Source organism: Convolutriloba macropyga, chromosome 12 (genome assembly GCF_964194025.1).
Source record: "Convolutriloba macropyga chromosome 12, txConMacr16.3, whole genome shotgun sequence".
NCBI classification, from domain to species: Eukaryota; Metazoa; Xenacoelomorpha; order Acoela; family Convolutidae; genus Convolutriloba; species Convolutriloba macropyga.
The window spans coordinates 22,787,524-22,808,866 of record NC_134479.1 but is presented as its reverse complement, the minus strand read 5'-3'; the positions used below and the strand labels follow the sequence as shown (position 1 = coordinate 22,808,866).

At 35.9% G+C, this 21,343-nt stretch overlaps 2 protein-coding genes across 3 annotated transcripts in view; both read left to right on the top strand.

Annotated features, from left to right (window-relative positions):
• The first annotated feature begins 275 nt into the window (after positions 1 to 275).
• On the top strand, positions 276 to 20,809 carry LOC142351006 (uncharacterized). Its single transcript, XM_075403048.1, has 3 exons — positions 276 to 458; positions 1,295 to 1,492; positions 19,862 to 20,809. Exons 1-3 carry the CDS (start codon positions 370 to 372, stop codon positions 19,941 to 19,943), a joined length of 369 nt encoding a protein of 122 aa, XP_075259163.1. The 5' UTR covers positions 276 to 369; the 3' UTR covers positions 19,944 to 20,809.
• LOC142351005 (large ribosomal subunit protein uL5A-like) overlaps positions 10,836 to 21,343 on the top strand; it is a 130,474-nt gene continuing 119,966 nt past the window's right edge. For both annotated transcript variants that reach the window (XM_075403047.1, XM_075403046.1), the window contains exon 1: positions 10,836 to 10,847. The gene's annotated coding sequence lies outside the window, so the exon portion shown is untranslated. The remainder of the gene's footprint in view (positions 10,848 to 21,343) is intronic.

Here is a 21,343-nt window from a genome sequence, read left to right as displayed (position 1 = left end):
TTGCGATTTCTCGCTATTATAATTTGGGGGCAATGATGGTTGCGAGGTGCGGGGGGAGTTGCTTTCAAAGTTAAATATAGATCACTAGAAATTAGGCTCGGGTCTAATTTTAAAGAAATGTATAGCTGCGCCGCATTCTTTTTTTGCCCCTGCATTCTATTTTGCCGCATTCTGTTTTTGCCCCATTTTTCAATTCTGCAACAGTCATTGTTTCAACACATTTGGGTTGGGCAATTAACGTATCCAGGCGACAAGACAATGGCTTTTTCAGATTTTGTATGCATTTAATTAGTCGCTATTAGGTTAATAGTGTTCTGTAAATTTCACGACTGGAGAAGTGGTTAGGAACATAGTTCTGAAACATTGAAAATGGCAGGAGCTGGACCATCCGCACAAGCCACTGTTGCAAAATCAGTTGCCGATGTGACAGAAGAAATAGTGAAAAATGCTACAAAAGGGTAACTACAATCTAAGAATTCACTTTTATACAGATTAAGTCATCAGAGTTAAAAGCAGCTGCTAGCTAACTGGTGTTACCTGGATCCTTATTTCTCAGTAGTCATACGAGGATCATATATGATGTCAACAATTCAACGTATTTGATATTAGGTAACCAAATTGGTTAACCATATTAATGACCTAACCCCTCACGTTTTTCTATTTTTCACTTGACGTAATCTATATAGGACCTGAAGTCAGTTTAGTTATCTAATTTAACTTTTTTGACGTTTGAAAACCTTTACTGTGACCATGCATCTTTAATTATTTTTGTTCCTGTAGCTTGATACATTACTTTCATGGCGAGGATGCAGGTTATAGTTGAAGGTCAATTAGGCACAACTGAACTAAGATACCGACAATCCGGAACAAAATTAGTCCCGACTATGGTTAGGAAACGCTCCTCTAGCCAATTTTAGCTTAACTACACCGCTCGGTTTAAATAAAAGCATTTATTTGACGAGCAAATTCAAAATTTTGTTCAAATGAATGAAGAATATGCACATGCTTGCACTGATTTGTTGAGATCTCTTATTCTAATAACTAATTCTATTATTAGGCAAAAAATCTTTCCAACGTGCGAATTTAGGTAATTTCCACAAATCAATTTCGATCTGTTTATAGTGTTACGTATTTGGGCCGTAAGGGTTTCGTTTGTTAAAACTCGTTCTCTTATGTGATTTTTAAAAAAAATTGTGGATTTTTGCTGTAAAAAATGTGTTTGGACTGTGAATTAAATAGATTGTGTTTGACGAATAGTTTGGATGGTGCAGGAGTTTATATTGTATTTTGACAGGTACGAGCCAGGAAACTTCCAGTACACGGTGGTTGAAAGCATGACCAGACTTACTATCTATGCTTTCACAGAGCCGGCTGAGTTCCTCATATATCTCGTGCTCATCTTGTCTCCTTTGATATTGGCGTCTGCATTTTGTGCCTATCAACTGACCAAAGTTACAACCACTAAGAAGGGTGGAAAGAAACCCACAACCAGGTGACAAAAATAACAATTGTTGAGCATGCCAACTTAGACTTGCAGCGTCTTTAAGCCATTCTTTGTGTTTTACGACTCGTGGTCGTGAGGGGAGTATTAGTTTTCTTGTGGTTTTTCTTGAAGTGCTTTGTTCAGGCTGCGTTTTGACCTACAACCAAAAGTGAGTGAAGTTGCCGTGGGAACTGGCTTATGCTGGGCGTAATTTTTTTATGTACTGATGTGTTGATTGAATTACATTTTCCTTGAAAAGTTTTCGACATCAAAGGGCATATATCTAAGCTTTAAGCTGTTTTTTATCAGTTTGGTTAATTTCGTTTGCTTGTTGTTTTTTTTCCAAAATATTTCTCAAGTGAAGCTGCAATTTTGCAGTGTTTTCGAGAGCTTAATAATAAGTTTTGAAGGCAAAATCGGCTCATATTTCTCAATTTCTTAAACTAATGTTTGACTTTTTTCAATAATTTTAAGAATGATTTTTATAGCTGCGAAGCTGTAAGCTGAGCGGAGCTATATTGCGGAGCTATTGGATTTTTGTTTCGTCGTCGGTCGCTTTTTTCGTTTTACATTTTATTCTAGAACACTCTGTCGCTTCATGTTTTCAGTCACTCTTGATTTCTTGTTTTTCGCGTGAGCTGAATTGCTCACATTCAAAATTTATGTCTGTTGCTAAAACGAAGTGGGTTGTAATATAAGAGTGCATAGGGGACTTGTAGCATAGTGGTTAATACCGCCGGGGGTTGGGGTTCGAACCTTTGCGTCGTTAAAATTTTTTGCACCCAAAATTGTTATCAAATGACACCCCCTTTGACTAAAAGTTGGCAGCGATAGCGTTTTTTCCAAATATGTTTCTATCTGTAATTTACAGTATGCAAGCCTTTTATTTCGCAGCTATTTCGGCAATCTGACGGCTATGTTTGTGTTTTTTAGTTTTTAACGTGTTTTCTTTTGATGCTGTGACGTCGAAAAACAAATTTGTCGTCTTGGGAAGAATATATCTCTTTGCTGATGCAATAGATGTAATCTTCTTGCTACCCAAAAACTTTTCGTGTTTAGATTTAGTTCTGTTCGCCATTTATGTATGGTTTCTACAAAACGTCTTAACTGTTCTTTGTTTTGCCCACCTCCATGATGTCAATGCTTCCACTTTTCGCGTTACGACGGTTCAAAAATTGTATGAAATGTTTTAGTTGTTTTCGGTGAGTCAAAGAACAACTGCTTTAAAACAAAGGACGGATAAAGGCCTCTGCTTAATTTTCGGAATTCTTCAGGCTATTTTTGTTACGACCATATGATGTAAAGATCACTTAAACGTGCTTTTTGTTATTTTTTTAATAGCCCGAAAGCGATAGCTGGGGCTAATATTGGCCTTCTCTTGGTTTCTTAGAATCCAAAGATTAGGGTGCGATGTTTTCATACACTATTCCGTGAATTTGAACTTTTGAAACGGGATTAACCTGTAAAGCTCGGCGGGCATTAAGTTGCAATAGAGAGCCTCCGCTGGCTTTAGTAGACGTTTAGGTGCTCAATGTGCTGAGGCACCAAATGTGCTGATGTTGTTGTAAGGACTAAAATCATCAGAACCTGAAAAGGTCAGTTTTAAGGTCGGTCATAGTTTATCTAGCTATTTTTTCATGCGAAATGTCTTTTTTTGCTTGTCTTTGTATTTGTTTTGTTGTTCATGCAAACTTAAAACAAGAGTCAAAGTATATTTCTCTATTTTTAACGAAACAACTTTTTTAATGACGCAGATAATTTTTTGACAATATAAACATCGAATTTCAGCTACTTTGTATTAATTTTTCATTGTTTATTCAAACAATTGTGATTTTTTAAATTTCCACTATCTTGAGGGGCAGCTAAAGATCAAAACTATAGTAATGAACATATTTTAGAATTACAGGAGCTGTTTTTTGCACCTTTTTAAATTTTTAATTGTTTTTCCGTGTTTAGATTAGTCACTGCCCTCTGCTTGGCTCATATGTTACCCCAATATATATTGTAGCCTGCAGATGTGCCATTTGTAGTTTTCTGCCGAGAACCTGCTTTTTGTCGAAATTACTGTCTTCAAACGTAATTAATATATATTACTTCAAATTTTGATGTGACTTTTTTTCAATTTTGTAACTGCTATTTTTCGAAGTCTTTGTGAAAACTGCCAGCTAATCCGTAGCCTATCATGCTGTTTCGGAATCAGTTTTTATAACACAGAACTGCTTCTGAGGACAATAACGCTAATAATATTAACAGATTTGATAAATAACCTACTTCGACAAAAAAATCAATTGTCGTTTTCGATTCTGCTTGTTGTTTATGTGCAGAAAAATGTCTTTGAATTGACAACTGATAACAACCAGAGTATCTGCAATACAAATTCTGTTCTGAAAATTCTCAATGTCTAAAGTTTTGTTTGGTTTGTGTTATCCAATTTTTCTGTCACTCAATTGAGAATTTCTATTGTATTGGGTGCTGTGTCGTTTTTATAAACTTTTCCATGACCTTGAGCTTTTGAGACGGGAAAAACAGGTTCTGCTCGGCGAGCATTAATGTGCAATAGAGGGCCTCCGTTGGGTTTAGTAGCCTGCTTAATGTGCTGGAACTGCTATAAGGTAAATTCAAGTTAAAAACGTCAGTTTTCGTTGTTATTGGGCCTTGAATAAAGCAATTTTTCCTTGTTTTCGTAAATTTTAGATTTTGTTACTTGGGTTATTGTTAAGGTCGGTCACAGTTCATATGGCCATTGTGCTATGTGAAATGTCTGTTTATGCTAATGTATTTGATTTATTTTTTGCTGTTCTTGTGAACTTTAATACCAGAGTCAAAGCATTTTTTGCAATTTATTGTCAAGTTCTTTGTAATATTTTGTTGTTTTCAATGTTAAAGGTAGGAAGAAACTTTTTTAAGGCTTGAAAATTGGTTAATGGAATGTTTATAACAACGCAGAAATGATTTTGATTATCTAGATATTATCGATATTTGCAACTTTTACATAATTTTTGCTGATTAAGTTTTTTGAAATTTTAAACTTTCTTCAGGTTATATTCTCAACAGTCAGAATATCTATAATGCAAATTTTGTTCTTGTAATCCTCAAAGTGTAAATCTTCTATCACTATTAGTTCTATCTTTTCTAACTATTTCAGATGCAGTTTCTGAGCAGATTCCCTCTAATTCTCTCAATTTCAAAACATCTTTCTGCAACTTTATTCTAACATTCTATCTCTTCTAACTCTTTTATGCAACTTCTTCAATTGTTTTTGTAAGTCAATCTAATAAACCAATCACAATCCATTTCTAAATATCTACAAATTCATTTTACCATATCAGAATTTCAAGCAATAGAAAAGTGTAATTCATATCAAATCTGGATTGGGAATTTGTATATGACACTGCGCCTCTATAAAAAGAACAATGTGACTCTTTCAAAAGAACAATTTATCAATCAATGTGCCTCTCAAAAAGATCACTGTGCCTCTATAAAATTTTCATGCAAACTTTAGGTTAAAATTAGAAAGCGCCTTGCAGCAACCTTTACTTCGTGCAAGCTATATAAATTATATTAGTGTTTTTGTTTTTTTAAGCTGATTTGAGATTATTGGCCAAGTGCTGGCAAAATAGGTCGACGTCGTAAGATGGTTGCATTACTTGGAGTTCCTCTCGTTGTGGAGCTGTAGGTCCAAGAAGCTTTGACAATTGTTTGTTCGTGATGACAATGTTCTCTGCTGTCAGTCGTTTTCCAGGTTGTAGCATAAGTGTCTGCCTTTCATCTTCTGTTACCACTAGTATTTGTCGTGGGTGAATTCCAAATGAGCCCACAACAAACTTTCGCATTTTTGAATATCGTCGACTATACTTTTGACAAACGTAATTTATGAGAGCGTGTAATATCATTGAGATTATAAAAGAGATTGTGCCAATTATGACAGACATTTTCCAAGTGTCACTTTGCGTGAAACGATTTTTTAAGCTAGGTCGAATACTCTGCATTTTCATTAAAATTGGTTGGGCGATTTCATCTAATTTGTTCAACGATGGTCTTTGGTGGTCAGGAATTTCTGACATTTGGATTTGTATTTCCTCAATGAACTGTTGTCTTGCTTGAGCATTGGTTGCAAAATGTGGCAGGTTGTCAATTGCCGGAACTTTTGATAGAAGATGTTTCAAAGGGTCAGTTAGCTTAATGTCCAGTTTTTGAAGCGTTGTGTTTTGGTATGAAAACATATCTGCTCTGATTTCTAAAAATGTGGTTTCAAGTTTTGTTCCGCATTGAAGTTCAATGATGCAGACTTGGCATCCTGGTAAAGGTGTTCTTTTCAATGGATCATGGTTTATTATTTGGCTTATGTACACTTTGCAATTCGATGATGCTGATGTTATCAACCACTTTCCATTTCCCAAATTTCTCGCCTTTTCTTTCAGTGGCAGCTTTACGGTTTTGATTTTGCACTTGTGTAGAGCAGTTAGGTGATTGTTGATCAATAGTGATCCGAGACATGTATCCTGAGCTGTTTCTAGAGAGAAACCGTTTATACTCACGGAAAAGCTGCTCGATCCGACACATCGATTGATTTCATCTTGTGAAAGTAACGCTATTTTTTGAGTAGAAGAAACTGCTATAAAATCGGATTCAATAATATATTGTGATGCATGACCGTCTGTTCCGTCATTAGGCATCGGTATAGGTACTGCTTTATACAAATTTAAGACAGTCGCTGCAGTGACAAATGGAATGGCTAATGTGAAGTACATCCCATCAACTATGTCGACATTTCTCAGTATTTTTGTTTCGTAGTAGGTTGAAATTTGTGTTATTGGTATAGCCAATGAAAGACGTTCGTTCGTGTCTGATTGCCAATGGTCTACATCTCGAAGAATTTCTTCTAAGTCTGATCTTGGCAGGAGTGCCATGGGAATCAATTGGTTTACCATAATCATCACTGAGTTCAAGATTGTTAGCTTATAACTGTAGATTGCAACACGGTACATTTTAAGTTCGTTTAGCAAAGCTGAAAACGATCCCAGAAGACTCGCCTGTACTTGAAGCATTTGGTCCCTTGCATAGAATAGTTGAGAGCATGCCATCAACGATCTTGAATTATTTTGGATAATTTCCACTGCCTGCATCAACACCATTGAGTGATTTTTCTGCGTCTGAATAATTCGCTTTTGCACTGAATTTACATCTTCAAGTTGATCAGCGATGAGGTACATTTTTGCGTTGACTTTGCCTTTAACTTCGCCCACCGGTGGTTGTTTAATTCAATCTGCGATAAAGCCAAGTCGATGTCTTCACGATCTCGACTGGACCCTCCGCAGGCTCCGAAAATGCTGCCAAGAGAGCGCGCTATTCCTGCTCCTGCAGTAACCGCTGTAAGTGCTCCTAAAGTAATTAAGCCGGCTCCTCTTTTTGTTCGTTCGCTATCAGTCTGCTTAGTTGTTTGCTCTTCTGTTCCAAATGTTCTCCAAATCTCGCTTTTCATGTTTAATGTGTCGAGTTGAAATAATTTGAATTCGTTTTCTGTGTGAGGAAGAAGACAATCAAAGTTTAAACTGGTTTCATTTGTTATCATGTGATCAATTTGACAACCAAATGAATAATCATTCCATGAATTTTTTAAAAGTAACGAAAGATTTCTGAATTGATTTTCCGACGAGACATTCAATCTTGGAAAGGGAACGAGAAATTGGATTTTCACGAATTTTTCAGCCAGTAGTAGCTTTTGCTGATATATGAAATCAATTCCTTTCTGTGATTCGATTTTGTTGTCATTATAGCAGATGTGCATTATAAGTGTGAGAAATATTAGGTATTTCCAAGAAATCATTTTGGAGGTTTTTTCTCGAAAGATTGAAAGCTGCAGGGCTTACTATTATTTTCAGGTGGCCAGTCTAAAAATACTTTATGCCTGCAGAAATAGACATAATTAAATAATAAATAGGTGAAAATGTCGAAGTTTTTCATGGCTGTGAACATTTTGAGGCAATGTTAAGAAAATTTTTATGACTGCTGCTGGGTGCAAAAATAATCCCGCGGCAAAAGAGGTGTTTTTTAAAGACAAAAACTCTGAAGATGTTGTTCTGGCAGTCTTTATTGTCAAGCCAAATTTACTTTCCTTAGGAATGTTTTGTCGTTATTTAATCGACTGTATAACTTAGTCTAAGACATCGCTACATGTAGACGTCACAAAATCTCAAGCCACCCCTTTTTATCTTGAGGATCTCTAACTTTATGAACTGGTAATATCTCAACTTTGAAATGAATTTGCAAGTATTTTGCAAAACTTGAACTAAAATTTTTCTAAAAGAGGCGCATTTTTTTTGTAAGGCACATTGTTGAGTTTTACTCAGTGATAAAATAATGCAAGTAATTTTGATTGTTCAGGAGCTGTAATGTTGTGCGCTTGAATTGTGCTCTATGTAAATCTGCATACTGGTAATGTATTTTCAAAATCCAATTGTGGATTAACACGGTAAGAATGCTTTGAGTTCGAGAAAGATTATCATTAAGGTGTATTTATTCATCACTTTGAGTTACTTTTGTCTTCAAAAGCAAGTTTCAACTGACTAAAATAGTTTTTTGTTCTGATCAAATGATGTACTTGGAAGATGGAGTAATCGTATTTGAAGCGACTTCTGTGGAATATCCTTGCCCTGAGTCGGAGACAATTGACTATAATAATAGTTTGGGTCGTTCTGCTGTCGTTCGGTCACTCTGTTTGTTGCTGGCCACGTTTAATGGCATTTATAATGGCATTTGTAATAGCTTAATAGCGTTTGTAATAATGGGATATTGTTGTTAGATGTTGGTAAAACTCTTCCTTTTTTTTGTTTAAGTTCTCGAGTAACAGTATTTTCTGATTTTGCAAAACTTAACATAGCAATATTTATTTTCAGATAATGGCACAAACAAGGGCTAAATCAAATTTAGCGTTCATGAAAGAATAACAGCTTTCAATAATAAATTTCGAAATCCAGAAGCATTGAAACAGCTCGGTTGGTAGGATGTCCCAATTGTTGATGTAAAATGTTCTTCTTGGTGGATTGAAGCTACAAATGAAATTGCGTCTGGTGGATATTCCCATTACATAATTAACGATTGGGTTAACAAACCAATTGCGTTAGCAAATCACCGGCTTTTTCAGTTTGATAATAATTTTGTAAATACTTTAAGTGAAATTAATAATGAAATCGAGTTTACTGAACAAATTGGTAATTATTTTCACGTTCCTTCAAATATTATTTCAAATGGTTGAGAATCTCGAATTTACGAGAAGTTATATTGTCCCGATTCTGATATTAATAAATTTTCCTGGTGTTACAGTTTGTCAGTAAATGGTTTAGTGAACTATTTGTTCCAAATTCTCTTAAAGAGACAAAAATTGATGGAATTATCCAGTTTAATAGTTGGATTACAGATGGTCATTTTGAAACCGGTGGCGATGACTCAATTTCAGTAACACTTTTTGGCGAAAAACTTTATTTTTTGTCTGCGCTCCTGGAACACATTCCGTAAAATTTGAAAAATTAATTCGAAATGTTGATGATTTTATATAGTTTGTTGAAACTGGTCCCGAGAGTTCTGCTGTTAAATCTAATATCAAATTTTACATTCCACAACCAGATTTAATCCTTTGTCAGCCCAGTTTGGCTTCCCACGCTGTTTTAACGTCAACTTTAGGCGTATCTTTTGTATGGGGATGGGAAGCATGTAATTTACGCGATTCTGAAAGAGTTAATCGCACACTTTATTATTATGGTTCTGGTATCAAACACGGTGGTTATAAAAGTTTGTTGAATTATGCTGGGTTAGAAGGCGCTCTCCAGATTAGTAAAGAAATGGATAAAACTCGTAACGCTGGTTACAGTGGTTTATCGGAACATATGTACGCGTTTAGGCAGTCTGGGCAACAGTATTCAGAAAATAGTCCAAGAAAGTGTGGTCGCAAAGCTGGTATATCTGGAGCCAATAAACGTATGAAACTTAGCTTCAGGTTTCCCAACAATAAGCGCAAGTATCTGGAGGACTCTTCAAAGAGAGAAGGTTCATAACTTTGTGTTTAGGTGACTAATTTCTTTCTAAAATAGGATTTTATATTTAGATTCATGGAAGAAGCACAGAAATTCAGTTGGCGTAATTGTGAGTCAACCCAATGCGTTGGATTGCTAGAAATTGCTTAACTGAGTTGTACTGAGGACTGTACTGTGCTTGCTAATAAAAGAAGCATGCATATGGCCTTTCCAAAATGGCAGGAAACAACAGTGTTGGACGGGAAGTTCAGCTTGTGAATAGTTGTTACAGTAAGTAATTCTAAATCCCCTTGTCTGTGTGTAAACGTACATAGTCAAAAGTTATATCAGTGGAAAGGCCAGATTCAGCCAAGAAGCGCTCAGGATGTACTTTTTTGATTTTTGACTTTGGTTTTGAATAATTAGCAGATTTTGATTAATTAATGTATTAACATTAGCGAACTTGTCGTTCATGCCTAAACATTCATGAACTTGGGTTGTGTTTTGTTCTGGAATCTGTTTAATCCAAACTACCCTAAGGCAAATTTGGAATGATTTGCTCATTCAAGCATGATGGCACTGTTTGAACTGGCTTTTGACTCGTAAATGGAGTAATTTATAAGCGGAGAATGAATGTTGAAGAAATAATGAATGACACTTAATTTTTTAATTAAGATTAAGGAAAAGCAAACAATTATGAGGATTGGAAATGCTGCGTTTGCTTACGTACGCGACCGTATCGCGAGACTGTTTGTGCTACTTGGGGGGAACTTGATGTTGTTGGTTTTTGTGGTTGTGGTATGCGTGTTTGAACTGTAGGTGCTGTGTTTGCTGTTTGTTGCTTTGCCAACTCACGTTCATGTCGCTTTTCCTTCAACAGTTTAGCTAAATTTGAAACTGGTATATTAGATGTTGTTGGAATTTCTGTAATATTATGTTCATTTTGCACAGATTTAGGACTGGACTGCGGAGTATGTGATGTGCTGGATTGTTTTTCCGAGTCGGGTGTATGAAATGGTGAAGTATCAGCTGTACTTTCTGTATTAGGTGTTTTTGGCGAATCGTCTGCACTCCTATTCCTTACAATTTCCGCTTCACGGTTTGACTTAGCTTCTGCTGCTATTGTTGAATGGACTTTCACTTATCGATTTTTGTCATAAGAAAAAGTTAATTCCTCAAGCGTGTGGGCAAAGATGTTTGGTTCACGCAGTGCCTCAGGTATCATAGGGTCTGCTGTAAACAATTTTTCATCAATATACCGCAGATCTTGAGTTTTATATTGTTGTTTAATGGGTTTGAGCCTAACTCTATGAACGATTTGCGTGTTATTTGTATTTAGTTTTCTTATTAAATAGTTACTTCGACTAAGAACTTTTTCAATTCTAAATAATCCCGCCCATTTGCATTCTAAGTTACTAATCTTTTCGTGTTCTGTAGAGAGTTTTGGGCTGAGCAACATGCAATAGTCATGTAATTTTAATGGTGCAGCTTTGGCTTTTCTGTCATAATATTCCCGATATTTGTTGAAAGAATTAACTAAGTTTTCTTTGGTTTGACTCAATAATGTCGCCATTTTGCTTTGGATATCGAAATATAGTCATATTGGCATTGCTGGTGGTATAATTTTTTGTTACTGAAGCGTAAATCTAATGGATTTTTCGGTATTCTACCGTGGAAGATAAGAGTTGGAGGGCAAGCTATTGTAGAATGGTAACTAGTGTTGTGTTGAAACACTGCGAAATCTACATTTTTATGTCAATCCCTTGGCAGTTGGTTTTCATAAATTCGTAAATAGCGTTTCATTGGGCCATGGGACCTTTCTAAAGCTCCGATTGTTTGAGCGTGTTTTACAGTAGCATGTTCAATTTTAAATTCTAAAAGCGTTGAGAGCTCTTTCTAACATTCGCGAAGTAAATTGTGTGCCTTGATCTGTAAGTATGACTAATGGTATATAGGAATGTCGCATAAACCGTTGCATAAGGAATTTACTGACTGTTTCAGCTGAGATTGAAGTCAAGGGCTGTGCAAACATATATTTAGAAAACACGTCCATTCCTGTTAGTATATACGAGTAGCCTCCAGACTTTGGTAATTGGCCAACTATGTCAATTTGTAACATGTCTGCGGGTAGGCTTGAATTAGAACTAACGGGGGATAACGGCATAAGTAGTGTTTCGTGTTTTGGCGATTTAGCTTGTAAACATGTGAGGCAACTGTTTATATAGGTAATCAAAAATTCTGTGTAGCCCGGGAAATAGAATTTCCTTCGGAACTCGTGAATGGTCTTTTGTATGCCTAAATGTCCCTTAAGCTTAGAGTTATGAATCCGGTATATAAGTTCTGTTCGCAGTTGTTTTGGAATGACAATCTGTTCGATAAAATTTCTTCCTGATTGGTCATAAAATTTTCGGCAAAGTATGTTTCCATCAAGAATTAAACGACTAAGTTGCTTATGATATTTCTGTAAGTCGTACGAACCATACGTGGTTATTGGTGGTTCCTTCTTTTTTAACCAGTTCAACGCTTTTTGAATATCTTGGTCCTTTGACTGTTCATTGCACATATCAATTGCTTTTAAGCACTCACTCAATTCAAATTTATCTAAGGGGTTTTCTTCCGATAAATTGTTGATACTCTGATCTTTCGGCTCAATGAAGGAATTCAACTCAATTGTACTACAAGTTTCCTCACTGTCAATAGTTATAAGAGGAACGTGAACTGCTGTTGTTAATGTTGTAAGACTATTATCTGGTGTTTGCGCTAGTACTTCAACTTCAATGTCTCTTTTGGGAATTCGATCGCTTAGCTTCAGTTTAATTTGGTGTTAGGGTTAACATGAATGCGTGATAGATAGTCTGCGGCTGCGTTAGCTTTTCCAGAAATATGTCCTAATACAAAGTTAAAAGATAATACATAGTCAACGGCGTTCCATAAGTTTCCCGGTAATTTCTTCGTCTGAAAGAAACGTGTGACACTTTTATCTGTTAGGACTATTACTGGTTTTGTTGACACTCCCCATATGTAGTGCTCGAAAGACTCAAAGGCTAAATATATTCCGAGGAATTTTTTGGCATAAATTGAGTGTTTAAGTTGCGCTGGCGAAAACAAATGGGAGCCAAAAGAAACAGGTGCGTAAGTTTTATCCTTGTTTAATTCTTCAGATTCTAAATTGTCTTCGATTAATAAGATAAAACCTGCTGCGTAAAAGCTGGCATCACAAACGATTATGAACTGGCAACTTGGTTGAGCTAATTTCAACGACATTGAACAAGCTTTAGTTAAGTCATTTTTGAGAGTAGCTAGAGATTCATGATGGTTGTTCATAATGTTAAATTCACTTTCTTTTCGTAGTAATTTGAAGAAAGGATGCAGTTTAAGTGCAAGATTTGGTATAAATTTTTGAAAATATTGCATGAATCCAATCAATCGACGAACCTGTTTTATGGTTTTTGGCATTCTAACATTTGCAAGGAATTTTTCAACTTCCGGTTTATTAGGACTAATGCCAGCGGCTGATATTTCATGTCCAAGAAATCGTATTTTTGCAATGCCAAATTGGCATTTTTCGATTGAGAGTTTAAAACCTAAATTTTGAATGCAGCGGAAAGTTTGTTCTAAATTATCGTTCAACGTGTTTCCATCTTTTGCACCACTTCCCAGGTCATCGAAATAAACAAAACACTTATCACTAGCAACACAAGACTGTAAATGCTTACTCACACAAGAACTGAATGCTGTTGGTGATCGGCTGAGTCCTTGTGCTAGTCTCCTGAACGCAAAGGTTCTACCACCAAAATTAAATGCCAGTAGTTACACACTCAAATTATCCGCCATTTGCATTGAGAAATAGGCTTGGCTGCAATCCATTTTTGCGAAGATCGTTTTTCCTACTAGATGCGCTGTCGCGTCGGCCATTGTTGGTATAGGATAATTATTGTTGTTATAATCATGGCGTAGCAAGTGGTTTATACGTCTAAGGTCAATTAAAATTCTGAGTTTTCCTGAAGGTTTTCTTTGAGCAAATACTGGAGACAAGTACCGTGAGAAAGGTAGAGTAGTAATAATATCGTAGTACTGCATAAGAGCTAACTCTACAATCAGTTCGTCTCTGAGGTGTATCGGTGTTGCTGGGTTTGGTGAGTAGATTGGTCTATTGTGCTCCGGTGTCAGTTTAACCGGACAGTCCGTGTTTTTTCCAAGGTCCAATCTATGTCTAGCAAATATTTTATGGTATTTGATCAATACATTTTCCATATGTTTCTTTTGTTCATGCGAAAATATTGAGTCAGTCCAATCAAATTTGGAAAGAAACTTAGTTCTATTTTCTTTTATCTACTGCCGGATCCAGTTTTTCATCCTGTCGTAATTTCACAATAGTGTCGTAAATTATTTTCCAAACCCCTGTAAGTTTTGAATTTTCATGACAGTTCTCAGGTGTTGGTAACCAAAAGTTATTTGTAGGTATCCATGTTGTAGAACTTGTTCTGTTATTTTCGTTGAAAATTTTGTTTTCTGTAATTGACGATATAATTGATGGTTCAATAGGATGTATATAGTTTGCTTGATTTGGGGTCAAGAAAATGAACTTTGCTATTCGAGTTCGTGGTGAAATGGTAACAGTGAAAGGATTCAAGTTCAAAATTCCAATTATCGTTCTTCGTTGTGGATCAAGTTTGTTTATGGAAGAAGTGACACATAGGCTCGATTTTTTCTCGAATAAAGAAGACGGCTCAATTATTCCAATGGCATTGTTAAATGCGATATATGGTTTGAGAATCGATACTTCGACAATATCTTGATAATTTGGCTTCAGTGTTGTTTTACTTACTGTAATAAGTACTTGCTGTCTTGAGTTTTTTTGGTTACCTATGGAGTTGAGACTCAAGGTAACATCTGGAAAATATAATAGTTTCTTTGAGGGATCAATAACAATTTGATTTTTGATAAAGAATGGGTTACCAAGAATTGCAGTACTCATTTGATCAAGAACGAGAAACTCTTCGCTATATGTATTCAAGCCAACATTTAGTTCGATGAGTACTTTTCCTAGTACTCTGACTTTTTTGCCATCAGCCACATAAACTCTTTCAGGAAAATTTAGTAACACACGCTGGTTTGTTTTGTGTAATTTTTTGTGGTATAGTTTTTGAAAGTGCACTTGAGAATGCCCCAGTGTCAATTAATATTTTAAAGCAATATCCGTGAAAGTGTAATGGTAAATAGAAAAGATTTGTACCCGCTATCGGCACTGAATTATAGCTACTGTTAGCTAGTGCTGTAAGAAAAGGCGGCTGCTGCGTAATTAGTTTTTTGGGATTGTAGCGAATGGCACATGCGTTCCTCGCTGTGGTACTGGTTTGAACCAACACTGACTCTGTATGTGGCCTGGTTGACCACAGTTTCTACAAATAATCGGGCTATATCTGTGATCACGGCCGCGTTGGTTATAGAAACCACTGCCAGTATGACCGAATTGTTGTCGTTGGTAACCTTGGTGGTTCGAGGGTCTGTTATTTCCGCGGTTTGAAGTGAACTGTATTTGTCGTCGGCCTCGAAAGTTACCTCTATGAAACCCTTTGTTGTTTGACCGGTCGACCGATATTTGCATTTTATTCATTTGCCTGCCGAGTTCTCTTTGACTAGACGCTAAATTTTTATTAGCAGCCGCGATGTTGTTCAATGCTGTTGCAAGGCTACTTGAGCTGTTGTCAGTAATAGAATTGAATCCTGTCGCTTGAGCGTCTTCATCAGGCAAGATGCTTTATAATGTTAGTCTTTTTGAGACTGATGCACATAGGTCATTCACAGTTGTTGTTTCCGGTTGCATCAGAAGCTTCAATCTTATATGCGTAGGCATTCCTGAAATGAATGCGTCCCTTATTCGCCTTGTTCGTTCTGCTGAATAGTCGTTTCCTCCAGAGTCTGCAAATGCTATATTAGCAAGTCTTGTGATGTCTGTCAGAAAGTCTTCTGGCGTCTCTTTTGGTTGATTAAACTTTCGTGCTTGAAACTTTAATTTGTAAAGCTCCACTCTATTTGCGCTCAAATATCGGTTTTCTAGTGATAATAACGCATTATTAAGTGTTTTTGCTGGCCGCTGGTAATTCCAGAAAATAGTTTAGAGCACCGCCTTGCAAATGAAGTTTTAAAAACTAACCTGTTGGGCGTTTGGTACTTGAGCGAGGGCGATGGAAGATTCCAGTTGCTCGCGGAATACTCTAAAGTCTTTTGTAACAGCTCCCGTAAATGGTGTCAAGCTGACGCTTTGTGGCGCTGCTGCTGGTGGAGGTGGAGCAATTCCTCGAATGGCTGTTGCAATAGCATTTGCAGCTGCTGCAACATCTGCCATTTTGTCAAGATTGTATCTTAAATCTCAAAAAGACAAATTTTTTTCTAAAAGTTCTGGGATGGGTCAATGTAAGGATAATTTAAGATGTAAGATAATGCTATCAAAAAATGTATAGAGTATATAGGAAACCAATATAAATTATGGAAAGCTGATAAGTAAGGAAAAATAATTAATCAAGTTTGAAGCACATTTGGGGGTTTAAATGAATTGTTATGTTCGCTAAATCCAGTCCCGATAAAATTGAATTAAAATCCGGGCAGGTGTTATCTGTAAAATAGAAGCATTTACGATTGTCAATTGTATAAATAAATGCAAGTTTGTTGAGGTAGAATTGATTATGTAACTGTTTAATAGACCTTCTTTGTCGCCAATTCGAATTCTAAGCTTTTTTCGCCTCACGCTCACAGTTTTAAACATTTTTTTTAAAAAAAAATATATAAAGCTATGCGTTCTTTCGAAACAAATAATCAACTTTTGAATTGTTTAATGTATATTATCTTTCTGCTCTTTTCCTGTCACCATCTTCTATCACTATTACTTCTATCTTTTCTAACTATTTCAGATGCAGGTTCTGAGCAGATTCCCTCTAATTCTCTCAATTTCAAAACATCTTTCTGCAACTTTATTCTAACACTCTATCTCTTCTAACTCTTTCATGCAACTTCTTCAATTGTTTTTGTAAGTCAATCTAATAAACCAATCACAATCCATTTCTAAATATCTACAAATTTATTTTACCATATCAGAATTTCAACCAATAGAAAAGTGTAATTCATATCAAATCTTGATTGGGAATTTGTATATGACAGTAAAACTGTTCTTCGGGTTGTGTTATCCAATTGTTCTGCTGTTCTTGAGGAGTATTCAGGGTTTTCATTCAATTCTTTGGATTGTGATTGGGACGTGTCCTGATATTCTTTTTTTATTTCGTGTTCAAGATTTTTGTTACGAACATAGGACGTCCCAATCTGCTTTTAGTTCATTGGTTCATGCAATTTTAACTGAAATGCAAGCGTGGCGTTATTTTCACTCTTAGTGGAGCGAGTTGCATTGTTAATTCGCTTGAAAATGTTTTTGGTCACAGGTGACTTTCAAAAATGACTTCCTCTTTCTGAAAATGAGTTTTCTTTTCTAATTCAAAGAGATAAGGTCAAGTGAGTTTGTGTCACTCTAATTGAAGGTTATTCGAGTGCTGCTAATAGAAGCATCAATATATTAAACAGATTCTCAATCAAAGTATAATATTTAATAAAGTGTTTCTATTTGGGTCTGTTTCTCCTATCTTTTTGAGGTCTGTGAAGCTATTGCGGCTATTTTCTGGCAATCTGCCAGCTTATGTCTTCGACTTGAAGCAATTATTGCAATCGTCTGTCTTGTTTACTGCAAAAGTTTTGCCTGACCGTTTTTTTCAATTTTTTTGTTCCCTTCGTGATTTCACTTTTTTGTCCAAATAATCAGGATGCGATGGTAAAACCCGAGGGCCTTCATTCGTTCAGCACCTCTTAGAGATTTAGTAAGCTTTAAGTCTACGGGTTAAGTTATCCGCAGTCAAAGGCGAACGCCCCGAGTTGGTTTGAGAGAAATTCTTCCGACGTTAGTCGGTTATGTTGTTGCATGTAGCTCGGCGAACAAATGTTTAACTCATCTCATTTTTCGTTACTTTTTCCTCTGCCTCATTTTTGATGCTCGAATGATGCATTTTTTAGTTTTATTGAAACTTCCCGTATAGTACAATGTTTTAATTGACTTTTGATTGCATGAATTATGACGAACTTCATTAAGTTTTGACTACTCTTAGTGTTACTTCGTCCCTTTGGTAAATAATGAAAGTTCAGAAACTTTTTCTACTCTAACTAGGTTTAACCTCGAACCATAACTTAGCGTGTTGTTGCGTGTTTTACGTGTTCCAATGACTTTGGTGCCAGCTTTATTCAAAAACCTACTTTGTTATTTTAATTTCTTTCTAATGGCCACCCTCATCTCATTTGACTATCATAGCTGCCATTTGGATTGTATTGGTGCGCTGTTTTTTATGTCAATAAGATGTCAAATTAGAGTGGTGATTTTTAACAACGCTGAACCAGTAAGGGGAGATAAAAAGTGAGAGGTTTGGAACTTGAATTTTGTTCAAATTACGTTTTAAAGTGGTATGAGAAGTGGCTTTTTTAAACACATTTTTGAAATAAAAAATTCACTTGCGGAAACTTGAATGCTAACTTTGATGTCTTTCCTAATTTTCTCAGCTAATGCTTTCCAACAGTTCATGCATATGTTTTAAAATTGAGTATTTTTTGGTTTATATTACTTTTATTATGATGGTTTTTTTTTAGGTTTTTTTTCGTTTTTCTCCCATTTGTGAAAATTGCAAATGTTTGCCAATGAGGCATAATTGAGTCTAATTAATGATTCGAGTTTATTATAATTGTTTTTCCTGATTTTGAGTATATTTTCATGTGTTGAGTGTATTTTTGGTGGTTTTTGTGACTTTGAAACTATTTCCTTTCGTTTCTGTGGATTTTTGAGTCTTGGCCATTTTTGTTGCTTTTCTTGTGGTGTTGTTGCTTATTTTTTTTAAAAAAAATTCTGCACTTATTGGCATTTTAGTGAGGCGTAATTTCATCAATATATCGGCCTAAGCTTTAAGCTGTCATTCTCATTGACTTAGATACCATGTGGTTTTGATAGGTTAATTTAAATATTGACATTGTTTCACTAATTTATCTATATCTGTATCCCAATTTTATCCTTTACTTAAGGTATAATATAATGGATTATTTCATTTGCTAAATTATATATTTCGCAAAGTTCTGATCAATTAGTGTTTTAGTGGGACCTGCACCTATCTCATCCTTTTTTCCCTTCGTAGACTCGTACAATAAAAAATTATTCGGATTGTTTGGGGTGCGATCTTTTTTTTCAAAAAGTTTGTTGTTTTTGTTCTTATGTAAATTACCAGCGAAAATCTGTTCCAATTAATGTTCAATGATTGAAAATCGCATTTACATGAAAATGAGCTCGAATGAACATATTTGATAGGAAAATTTTTTCAGGATGAATTCATTGTTTTTAACGCTTAGCAAAGAGCTTTTGTAAACTTTAATTGATTTCTTGTATTGACTTTGTTTGTTTTTTTGCAGTCTCCTGACTTAGTCTGACTAATCAAGTAAATTCAATTGGCTTCCTTATTTGGTTCCAAAAAACTAAGCAGCCATCTGTTCAGTTGAGATCTTATGGTTCTAATGACTTTGTATATATTTGTTTTAAGAAGAAGTCAGTGTATTTCTGAAATTTGCATCTTTTTGTCTTACTTCTGTCAATTTTTAGGTAATGCTTGTTTTTTTGTAGTCCTAAGAAAAATTCTGGATAATTACAGTCTCTATTGCTTCCTCACGAGGTATAAATGAAGAGGCGTCAATTGCTCTCGCAACTAAGAATGGTCACTTAGAAAATATTGGTCTGCAGAAATGGAAGCTTTTATATTTCAACTTCGAACCTTTCGCTGTCGACATGTTAGGAGTCTCATTAATGGCAGGTCCCATACACTTCTTTGCAGCACAGCTGAATTTATTTTGTTTAGGATGCCATTTTTATTTTGTTTGTGTTTTCTTTTAAATACGACACCGAGTTTTGAGTGTAGTTATTGTTTTGTTATTTGACATTTAGGTTTGTCTTACCTCGTATTCTCGTTAATGGCAGATTTCATCGGCCAGCTGTCGCCGCATTACTTTTTTAGTGGTTTGTTGAACAATACGTGAATTGTTGAAGGGTTTCTATTTTTTCATCATTGGGTTGACAATTAATTCAAAAATGTGGATGAGCGGGGTCGGAACTTTATGAGCGAACGCACGTTACCGAGCCTCCTTGTATGCATATGGGTTCATCTGCTTTGTTGACTCTCAAAAAGCTGTTCCCGTAATAGTAAAGGCTGTCTTTTTATGAGATAATTGTAATTTTCATAAAATTTAATTAGACTGCTATTTGACTTTGAACAAAGGTACTTTAATTGCAACTTGCTTTTAGGACTGGGTCTTCTTCTAGCAGTGGAAAACCAGAACGCCAGATGCCTCCCAGAGCAGCAAAGAAGTCGAAGAAGGACAACTGAATCACTGACCAAGTTTTGCTTTAGTTTGAGCATAAACGGCAGTGAACCTTCTGCTACACCTTAGTCCATTACAGACATCTGCTTATCATTGTGTTACGTATCCGTAATTCATACCTCTTGTCGAGTGAGTTTTACTCATTACTTCATTTTTGCACAGTGCCGTTGTGGTGAAATTAGTGACCCAATCATAGTTTACTGTAGTTTCTTCTGGCATTAAATGACCTATTCCTGACAAGACTGAATCTGTGCCATCTGATTTTAAAACTCACTGAAAATGTCTGTGAAGATTTGCCGAGTAGTGTTATAGATAACGTACCCTTCTAGAGCGCTGTTTCTTCTTAGCTTTGTTAAGATGACGAAAAATCTGAACTGCATTTTTAACTTGTATTACAATCCATTGATTTGATGAATGAAAGAAATCTTTCAAGGATATAAGGCTTTTTATCGAAGGTTCAAATGATTACATTACTGTTTTGTTGAGGTGGGAATTTTTAACTATTCAGTAAGCTGTGAATCAAGAAGAATTAGAAAATGTTAGAATTTGGGACTGACATGCGTTGTCCGAGCATTAGATCGAAAACCTTATATATGAGAAATTGCGTATCCAACAAGTAGAAATTGAAGTGACAGATGCTTTCAAGATTTTGGCATCTTTCAAGAATTCTGGATTTTCTTGAAAGGGAACAGTATTTATGGTTCTTTTTGACGGGTAGTTTTGTTTATTTAATTGTGTTATTCCCCTCGAAGTATGAATAATGTTACTAATTTCAATTAGCCTGCCATAAATTATTGGCTCTAGTTTGTCGACTTATGGCAATTTCTAACGTGCAATATATTTATTGGCCAATCGATTTATCATTAGCAATTTAATCCTTCCCAGTCAAGATGCAACAAGCTTTGAAAGCGCAGGCAGGTAGGCCTCCTGGTCTTGGTGAGGCTCCAGTCAAGGACGTAAATGTCGTTATAGTAGACACCCGAGCTGTAGTTGAAAACATTGCTTCTATTCAGGTTAAAACAAATTTTTCTATTGTCGATCCTGAAGTTGGAGCGGCTCAACAACGTTTAATTGCCATGAGAACTGGACGATTTAATCCATTAACAATGGGAGCAGGCACTGGAACAGTTAGAAAACCAGCAAAGTCCAAATTTGACCCCAAAGATAACAAACGACAAACACAAGAATTTTGGAACGAGCAACAATTGACCTACGAGCGGGCAGCATCCAATGGCGTGGCACCAGTTCCACCTCCTTTAATTGAGTCAATGGATGTTGCGGCCGGAGTTACAGTCCGAGAAGGAGGTCGAGTGAAACAAGGTCCGAAACGGTTGCAAAAGCAAAGCACGTCCTCGAAACACTTCACAGAGTCGATGCTTCTTCCTGTGAATAGACTGAAATCCAA

Coding starts and splice junctions, on each gene's coding strand:
- LOC142351006 (XM_075403048.1), top strand. CDS start 370: ATGGCAGGAGCTGGACCATCCGCACAAGCCACTGTTGCAAAATCAGTT. Junction 459..1,294: donor GTGAAAAATGCTACAAAAGG/GTAACTACAATC, acceptor GTATTTTGACAG/GTACGAGCCAGGAAACTTCC. Junction 1,493..19,861: donor GGAAAGAAACCCACAACCAG/GTGACAAAAATA, acceptor ACTTGCTTTTAG/GACTGGGTCTTCTTCTAGCA.